The sequence below is a fragment of the Notechis scutatus genome, chromosome 1, assembly GCF_049901735.1.
Source record: "Notechis scutatus isolate UNSWTSFEM ecotype Mainland chromosome 1, rNotScu1.2, whole genome shotgun sequence".
NCBI classification, from domain to species: domain Eukaryota; kingdom Metazoa; phylum Chordata; class Lepidosauria; order Squamata; family Elapidae; genus Notechis; species Notechis scutatus.
Genome location: NC_142009.1, coordinates 74,140,813 through 74,150,642, shown reverse-complemented (window position 1 = coordinate 74,150,642; position 9,830 = coordinate 74,140,813). Strand labels below are relative to the sequence as shown.

Below are 9,830 nucleotides of genomic sequence, written 5' to 3'. Positions count from 1 at the left end.
TACGAGTCCCAGTCTTCGCTGGCTGGGTCAAACGGGGCGGGTGGTATAGCGCTGCTGGCCATTCTGCCGCTGTCTGTGCGCCGTCAGCCACGTGCTCTGTCAATATTCTGCGAGTGCTCAGTCAGCTCTATCGTCTCCGCATCCCATCCTCGTCGCCAGTGTTGTGTCTGGGTGGATGGCGAATAACGGAGACGAGACCTCGGATAGTAACTTCAACTCTTTATTAGTGACTTCTGATCAGAGCGAAAAGGCCTGGCTGCAACAGCTCCTTTTATAGAGCTGGTTGCTGTTAAAGCGCCCAATGACAAGGATTTAAGCCTGCCGCGCTTGGGTTGACCAAACGCGCAGCCCGTTAACCAGCCAATCGGATTAGCCCGGAGCGACCAATCACGACCCGCTGTTAGCGGACCAATCAGGTTTGCAGGATTACGAGCCTGCTAGTCCGAACAGAAAAAGCTACTAGTAGTTTAATTCTGGAACATAGGGAACACAGAGAAGGCTGTGAATCCTTTGTTTGCTGTGGAAAATCAACCGGTGCATTTAAGACTTAATTTTTGTCTGTAGTGAAGATGTGTGTGAATTTGTAGCTGAGTTAGCATCTGAAAGTCTTTGGTCAAGTGCTGAATAAGGATTTAAGTGTCTGGAGAGCAGTGATTTATTGCCAAGATCTTGTGTAAAGTCTACAAGACCCCTGAACTCAGCAGATTCCCCCTTTTAAAAAAATAAGCAGGCAGGCTCTAGGAATGGAGTGGAATGAATAGGCATCCAGGATGGTTTGCAATAAAACTGGTGGAAGACAGTGAAAGGCTATTCTTTCCACTGAATGCAGACTATGTAGGCACATATGTTTGCTGGTCCCTTGGGAATAAACCATGCTGTATTCTAGTGAAAGCTTTACTTAAAGACACTGGGAAGCTGTGACTTGTACAAAGGGACTATCTACAATCATGCTTCTTGTCAGGTAGCTCTTAAATTAAAGCTAATTTAAAGAACACTCTGTCTAATACCTGTTCAGATTCTCCCTCTACATTTATCAGGTATGACTTTGAATGCTGCAATTACAGCAAATTATAATTTGTTGAGCAGGAGGGCAGCTTTTTTTTTTTAAAGGATTAGCCTAACTTTCAGAACTGGTCCCATAAGGGAATTCATCAGTTGAATAGTGAGGGCCATAACTAAATGAGAACACTTATATTGCTCCTTAATATTTTAGCAAATTCAATAATTACTTAAGCCAAACATATGGAAGCTAAGTAACTGCTTTACAATGCTTATCTATTGCATTTAATTTAGAACATATTTTTATGAAGACAGTTGAGAAAGTTTATCAGTTATCAGTGTGTCTCAATGGTGAACTTTTCCGAAATGATGATGAGAAAGGAAATGACATTCTTTTAGCTTTGCTTCTGCAGCTGTGATTGAGGGAAGGAAAGGAAGTTGGTGGCAGTGAATAACAGCTCAAACCAGTAACTGCTACATTGCTCCAGGCTGTCTTGGTTAGTTGGGCAGATCCTTTGGGGAAAGGCAAGCCTTAACGTATACGATTGCTATAAATTTATCCAGCCAGCATCCAAAATGAATTATGAATAAAAATGGTAATATGTAAAATGGCAATTTTTTTAAACAAATGACTAAGTAATCAAATTGTTTTTGACCTGAAGCCATTGTAATGCATGAAATCAAATTAATTGCTTTCAGTAAGGTAATTTAATATGATAATGCCTTTATGATGGCTTTTTAATCTTTATCATTCGGAAGAACAAATCTGGAGATATTTAGCCAATCAGAGGTTCCCTTTTATTTAATATGCTCTTGTTCTTTTTCTATGGCTGAATAGAAAAGAGATTACTTTAATGAGGAACAATAATTAATTGCCCCATTGTTAAAACAAATGAAGTAATTTTCATTTTCTTAAAAGAGGTAACCTGGTGCATTTTACCTCTTCAAAATGTGATTGTCTTCTTTATTTTTCAACCATCTTTTAACAATTTTGATAAATCCAGAACTATTGATTTGGGACTATGTTATTAAAGAAGAAGCATGCATTATGTCCTGAAAATCTATAATAGCTATGCTATTACACATCCTGCAATGAAACATTTAAAAGACAATCAAAAAGGCCATTCATATTGGCAAAACATAATCACACTCCACAATGTCTGCATCTCAAAATAAACTTGGTGGCAGAAGCATTTTATTGTAAGTACAGGTATAAAGGAGACGTTTTCTCTATACAGTATAATTATTCTGTCTTTGCCATTACCAATTTTGAAGAAAAGCCTTTCAAAACAGTTGCCTTTCCAAGGTAGACTGGGCAAGACTGGAAGATACACCAGCCTAGAATCAACCTAAAACTAAGGATAAATTTCCTGACAGAACAATTAATCGGTGGGACGGACTTGTCTCCAGAAGTTGTGAATGCTCCAACACTGGAGCTTTTCAAGAAGAGATTGGATAACCATTTGTCTGAAATGGTATAGGGTTTCCTGCTTGAGTGTGGGAGGGGAGGTAGTCTAGAAGACCTCCAAGGTCCCTTCCAACTCTCTCTCTCTTGGCTTGAAAATCTCTCTTGGCTTGATAATTGTCCTAGGTATGATCAGGCATATCAAAGGATGTGCTTGGCTAGGGCCAAGAGACATTTCTGAAGGACAGGAGAAAAGAATGCTTTAAACTTCTGTCTGGCTTAAAGAATTCACTACCACCCTCTCGCCACTCACCGAAATGCCCCCAAAGCCTCGAAAGGTTTGCCTCTTATCTATTCTGAGGGCCACAGAAGTATCTTCACGGAGCACAAAGGGCAGCTATACTATGTTGTAATTGCATAAGGCTACTGTCCAGTCTAAGGACAGAATTTTGTCTGCTGGAGGCATTGTTTATAAAATGACCCTGGGTGGTTGATGGCTTCCAGCAAGTTGACACTTCATGTGAGATAATTTAGTAAGAGCTGAAAGAAATCAAGTTTTATGCTGGTCGACAAAATGGGTCTCCAAAGAAACACTCCTGTGAGGCAGCAGCAGTATAAGTTCAAAAAAACCTGCCCTGGTGGGCTGCGTTTCAGTCAGCTATATAGAAATAAAGAGAAGCTGCTTTTTACATTTCCAAGAAGTTTTGTCAAAGAGGTTCCACTTGAAAAGAAAGGCAAACCTGAAAATCAGGAAAGGTGAAGGAAGGCAACTCCATTGCTGACTCCTTATGATTCATTGATTCACCTCCCCAACCTGCAGATAACCTCTGTCAAGGAAGGGAAGAAAATCCCTCCAAGCATGCTGCTCCTTGAATAGAACAGGATCAAAAAGACAGTCTAGAACTGCTGCTTTGTGTCTGCTTCCCCTCCCCCCTCTCTATCTTTCTTGTCCTTTTATATCACAGAAAAACCAAGCAAATGCCAAGGAATGGTAGGAGATGGAGGGTGGACGGAGTCATTTACTGTAGCAAGCAACCTGTTGGCAGACCCCAGATGCAGAAACAAGGCAATCAAACCAAGGAGTGACACTGAATTAATCAAGGCTTTGCAAATGAAGGAGGTGAGGAGGGAGCCCTCTGCCTGTACGTGCAAGCAGTGCCAACCAGTCTGGAAATGTCAAAGACGGCTTCACTTTTTCAAAACAAAGGGAAAGAAGTGATGTGGGGGGGAAAAAAGAAGAGTAATTGGAAAGAGAACTCACGTTTCCAGCACGGCATACATAAACATGAGACCGGAGTTACAGAAAATGTGTTTCCAACTGACAGGAAGAAAAGTAAGGTCTCTTTTGCACTGCATGCATTTAGCACAGCTATGTGGATTATTCAAGCAGCCTTCCTCCAAAAGGTTTGCTCTCCTGAGAGAGTTAGTATGCAACCCCACAAGTCCCAATACCCCATGACAGGTAACAGTTCCATTTGCTTGGGGGGGTGATAGAAGTCATGGTATAGTTCATCTGGAGCACAGCCAGGTTGCTGAAGTATGATACCTTTCATGCAAAAGAGAAACATTTGATCAAAATAGGAGGGGGAAAGAAATAACTAGAAAATTAATCGCTAATTGACAGCAATTTTTCAGTAGCTTTTCTGGCTCACTAATATTGCTAGAAGGGACCTAAGGGTTCCTAAGTCCAATCTTTCACACTGCAGGATTCACTCCCATTCTCCATAGATGACTATCCAGCCTCTGTTGGAAAACCTCCTGTAAAAGGGAAGAAACCATTCCATGCAATAACCTGGTCTATTAATTGACAGCTCTTACTCTCAAGAAGTTCTTCCTAATATCTCTTTGTATCTACTGTGCATCCTTGAACTTTCCTTCCATTAGTTGCAAAACAAATGAGACTAAATCCAAATCCTCTACAATGTCCTTCATAGTTGAAGGCAGATATCATGTCCCCTCGCAACCTCCTCTTCTGCAAGCTGAACATTTCTTTTAATGGTTCTTTGTTAGTTTCTTGACTTCCAGTCATTCAACAGATTGGTACATCTTCTCTGGACTTGTTCTGGTTTATCTTTATTAAACTGGAATGTACACAATACTGCACTGAACACAATACTCCAAAGAAATCAAGGAAGACTAGAGCACAATTTTCACAATCTGGACTCTATGCTCTCTTTATGGTCTTCAAGGTGTTTTTGGCCTTTGGTAGAATTTATGCTTCTCTAGTACATCCCAGTCCTTCTTACATGTGCTGTTTTGGGAGCAAATTTCTCCCATCTTGTAATAGTTTCTTTCAGATTTCCTATCTGGATGCATGATGTTACATTTGCCTCTAACAAATTTCATTTCAAATTTGTTTCCTCCTGCTGTTCTAGCCCATGTCTTTGATTTCTGCACCTCTCCTCCCAAGAATTAGCTACTCCTCCTACCTTTACATTATCTACATATTTGGTAAACATTTCCTCAACTCTCTCATCCATATCATTTATAAAAATGTCTAGCTGGTCCAGGACAGAGCCCTGTGGCACTTCACTTGAGATATCCTTCAAAGTAAATTTAATGCCATTATGACAACCCTTTGAATACAATCCTTGGGCTAATTGTAGATCCATGTAACAGTTGAATTGACAAACTCATGTTTGACTATTTTTAAAAATAAGGATGCCATGAGAAAATTTGTCAACAGCCTGCCATATCTCCATGGCATTTTTCCAATCAGCCAGGTTAGTAGCTGTCATAAAAAGAAATATGAAGTTGGTCTGACAACAGTGTTTCAGCACAAATCTATGTTGGCTCTTGATAATTAATGAGTTCCTATCTAAGTGCTCACAGACGTGCTGTTTTGACATTCTACATAATGATCTTGCCCCATACTAATGTCAGGCTTACCAGCCTGTAATTTCCAAGGTCCTGCTTGTTCCCTTTCTCAAAATAGGAGCAATATTTGCTCTTCTCTAATCTTCTGGGACCGCACCTGTTCTCTAGAACTTCTCAAGGATTATAAAGAGCCATTCCACAATTACCACTGCTAGTTTCTTCAGTTCCTTAGGGTGTAATTAATCTGACTCTGGATATTGTAATTCTTTTACATTACCTAGAAATTCCTTTACTTGCTCTTTGCTTCTCCTGATATTCAATTCATTTCCCAGCCCCACCCAACCAGTGACACCTTGCCAGCAGTCATTCACCTCTTGAGTGAAATAGGAGTTGAACGACCTTCTTGCTCCTTAGCCGTTTCACTATTGTTTCTCTGCAGAAGACCTACTATCTCCTTGCCTTCCTTTTTTGCTTCTGATACACCTGAAAAATCATTTTATTATTTTAGCATAATCTGTTGCTTTAACCTTGTACTGGATTTTAGTTTTTCTTATGTTAGAGCTTCAGATTTTGCAAATTGCTTTGTATTCTTCTTTGAATATATTCCCGTCTTTCCATTTCTTGTATATTTCCTTAAAAAAAAACCAACTTACATTCTGTGTATATGTAATTTGGACTCGTTAGTTGCTTCCCATTTGTCTATCTTCTGGAATTGTTTGGTTTTGAGCCTGCAATGTTTTGTTTTGCCTTCTTGGACATTTTTCTCCTTTAGGCAATAAACCCACTAGAACATTCTGACTTTCCTTTTGAGTCTGTCAAAGTCTACTTTTTTTTTTTTTTTGCTTTCCTGTCTTGGTTTTCGTAGTCTTTACAAATTTCTTCAAGGTCTCTTCTTTCAGTGTCACTAGTCCTCACATACATCATCGGGAACGGATAATCATCAGTTGGACTGAAGAGTCTTGTTAGCCTGTCAGTTACATCCTGAATTTGGTCACTGGGAAGACAGCAGACCTCACACAACTTGTCAGCTCTAGGAGCAGCAGTTATGGTACCTCTGAGCAGTGAATCATCCATCACCACCATTCGTCTTTTCTTCTTCAAGATGACTGCTTTTTTTTCTCGGCGGAACGCAACCATGGCTCGTGGGCCCAAGAAGCACCTGAAGCGGGTGGCCGCTCCGAAGCACTGGATGCTGGCCAAGCTGACGGGAGTCTTTGCACCCCGTCCATCCACAGGACCCCACAAACTGAGGGAATGCCTCCCACTTATCATTTTTCTCAGGAATAGGTTTAAGTACGCCCTGACTGGCGATGAGGTCAAGATAATCTGCATGCAACGGTTTATCAAGATTGATGGCAAAATCCGGCTGGCTGGATTCATGGATGTGATCAGCATTGAAAAAACAGCTGAGCACTTCCGCCTCGTGTACGATACCAAGGGACGCTTTGCTGTTCACCGCATCACACCAGAAGAAGCCAAGTACAAGCTGTGCAAGGTTAGAAAGATCTTTGTGAGCACCAAAGGAATTCCTCACCTTGTCACTCACGATGCCCAAACAATCCGGTACCCAGATCCCCTCATCAAAGTGAATGACTTCTGATTTTGCTGGATGGTAGGGATCTGAGTGTTCACTGGAATGTTTTCTGAGGTGACTGTAGCTCAGGTAAGGGTGAAATGGTTTCAGGAGTCAGAGTGTGGTCATGGTTGCTAAGCCCTCAACTGCCTCCTTATCCTCCTGTCACTAACAATGACATCCCTCCATTCTTCGGCCTCCATTTGCCATGCAGCATTCTTTTCCTTTTTTCCTCCCTCAGTCTGGAGAGTATCCTTTGCTCTTTTTAGGAACTTTTAATCTTTCCTAATGAACTTCCTCAACACCTTCCACTTTTTCTTCAAACTGTGCATGCTTCCCTCACCCTCATGAAATGATTGCGGTATAAACTAAGGGATCATTATGAGTAAAACCCTCTTTAGTCATTGTAAGTGCCTATCAGCTTCATACCCTTCAGTTTTCACCCGTCTAAGTTTTGTCTGTGAAGCACGTTATGAAGTTCAGAGCCCTGTTTTTTTCAGAGTTTGGAAAACCCTGGAATTGGAAATCAGTTTTCATCTTCATCCTTATGATCACTAGATAACATTTTTATTATCAATATTATGAAAATTGTGAATCCTCTCTAGAAATAGTTAGAATGGATATTTGGCGATATTTCCTCCTCACCTCTCAGTACAAAAATATCTGCAGAGACAGAGATATATAAAACACCCCCTTTTTTTTTACTAACACTAAGATTACATGCACATGTACCCTTCTTTGAGCTTCTGAATGAAAGGGGTGTGTGTGTGTGTGTGTGTGTTGTATAGACACACATATTTTTTTTTCTATTTTACAGTGCTCCCATTTTGTGGCTCTTCTAAATTAAGTGGTGGAATATCCTGCACTTTTAACTTCTACAGATCAGAGAGGAAGGAGGGAGATTAATTAGAAGTTAGATAATGGTCATTAATCATTTGTCCTCCCTTTTCCTGTCTCCTTGCAATAAACTACATTGACTCACATTCCAAATAATGAAAAATTCACTCACAATAAAGATTTGTCTGCCTCAGCAACAAGATGTTTTACTGCATATTTTGAACCCTGTGGTTTAAGCACGTCAAGATCAGAATTAATAACATTCTATACCAGGAATATAGTTAAGAATGCCACTAAAAAGATTTGTTATCCAAAACTTTGTGTTATTTGGTAGAAGGTCTTCCCCTGCAATGATTTCTTATTTGGTTACCCAGGAAACTGCTTTATATAGAATCAAAGCATTTCTTCATTAGCTCAGTAATGTCTATGCAGACTGGCTGTGGCATTCTAGGGTTTAGGAAGGACGCATACAAGACTTATGCAGTCTTACAAGGAAGAGTTTTAAGTGGAAGGCTGAACACAGATTTTGCATAGAGAAAGTCCCAGGATCATTCTCAATTCCAATTTGAAACTGTGGAGACTGTTGTTTCAATGTAGACCAGGTGTGTCAAACACAAGGCCTGTGGTATGGATCCAGCCCGTGATGTGGTTGGATCCGCCCCGGGGGGCTGTCCTGGAAAATGTAAGGGGTCAGCCCATGTTGCTTTGGCCCGTCTACCCAATGCAAAGAGGAAACATCAGGCCAGTGTGGCTTTGGCCTGGTCTACCCAGTGCAAAGAGGAAACATGGCAGCAGTTTGAGGAGTGGCGTCAAGCTGGCCACCCCATGTTCTGATCCAACCGGATTCCCAAAGAGCAAACACAGACAAAGGCAGCAGCCCCCACCTTTTAAGGTTTAATAATGAATTCTATTCTGAAGGCTGCTTTCCACTAATTAGCTCCAACAAGAAAGAGCCTTGCCAAGTTGTTTGTCAAGGCTGCCAAAACCCAGAGATAAAAACGAATTTACAAAATTCTCCAAACACGTACTAAGATGTCCACCAGTTGAGTTTCAGAGCTTCTTTGCTGTCTGCAAAGAATGCTTTTCCAGACCTGGCTTTTATCCTCTTGAGGGAGGGGCCATTACCTTGCAGCCTTACTCCTGAGTCACCTGTGCTGCTGTAATTGTTCTTTCCTCCAAGTAATCCTTCATGCACGTGCACTTGGCACAGGCTCCTTGGGAACCTCCTCATCACTGCTGCCAGCCCCCACAATCTCTGAAGGCAGCACTCCACTCCCTGATGGTCCTGGCCCCTCATCAGAGTCCTCACTCTCCTCAGCCACCTGCACCTGCTGCCAGCTAACCACAACACCCCCACCCAGTCAGCCACACCCAGCCAGCTCCCCAAGGTCAACCACAGCCCTGATGCGGCCCTCAATGAAATTGAGTTTGACACCCCTGGTGTCGACTGTACTGAAGTCAGTGACTCAGTACTGCATGTGATAAAAGGCAGCTTCCTATGAATACTAGAGTCTTCTGAACACAAAAGGTATACTCTACTATTTAGCTACAGACGAAGATGAAGACCTACAATGTAACATCATCCAGACTGGATGTTGCCGGGAAAGGATGACAGGAACCTATTACAGGTAGTCCTCAGCTTACAACCATTTGTTTAGCAACCTTTCAAAGTTACAACAGCGACTTACAAAAGGCGACTTACATCTGGTTCTCGCATTAACAACTGTCATAGCATCTCCACAGTCACATGGTCAACATTCGAGCATTTGGCAACCCGCGTGTATTTATGATAGTTGTGGCCTCCTGAGGTCATGTGATCATCATTTGCAACCAACCCAGCAGCTTCTAACAAGTAGTTTAAAGGGGGAAGCTCGAGTCACTTAACAACCGCAAGATTCACTTAATAATGCAGTGGTTTACTTAACAACGATGGCAAAAAGTGATAAAATTGGGCACGGCTCTCTTATCAACCTCTTTGCTTATCAACAAAAATTCTGATCCCAATTATGTTCATGAGTTGAAGACTACTTGTGTAACAAAGAACTGCAGACAGTACTTACCATTCTGGTAATCTGTGCTAATATGCAGAAGGAACTACAGTAAGAAGTCAATTCTTGATCTTCTTGTTCCCCCCACCTCTATTAACATGCAGCCCACTCAATAGTTGCCTTTGTGTTCTAATGGGATAGATGCACATAC

General features: G+C 41.4%; 1 protein-coding gene across 1 annotated transcript; it reads left to right on the top strand.

The window, feature by feature from the left end:
* The first annotated feature begins 6,356 nt into the window (after positions 1 to 6,356).
* On the top strand, positions 6,357 to 6,821 carry LOC113413224 (small ribosomal subunit protein eS4, Y-like). Its single transcript, XM_026669311.2, has one exon. The coding sequence runs from the start codon at positions 6,357 to 6,359 to the stop codon at positions 6,819 to 6,821; it is 465 nt and encodes a 154-aa protein (XP_026525096.2).
* Positions 6,822 to 9,830: the final 3,009 nt, after the last annotated feature.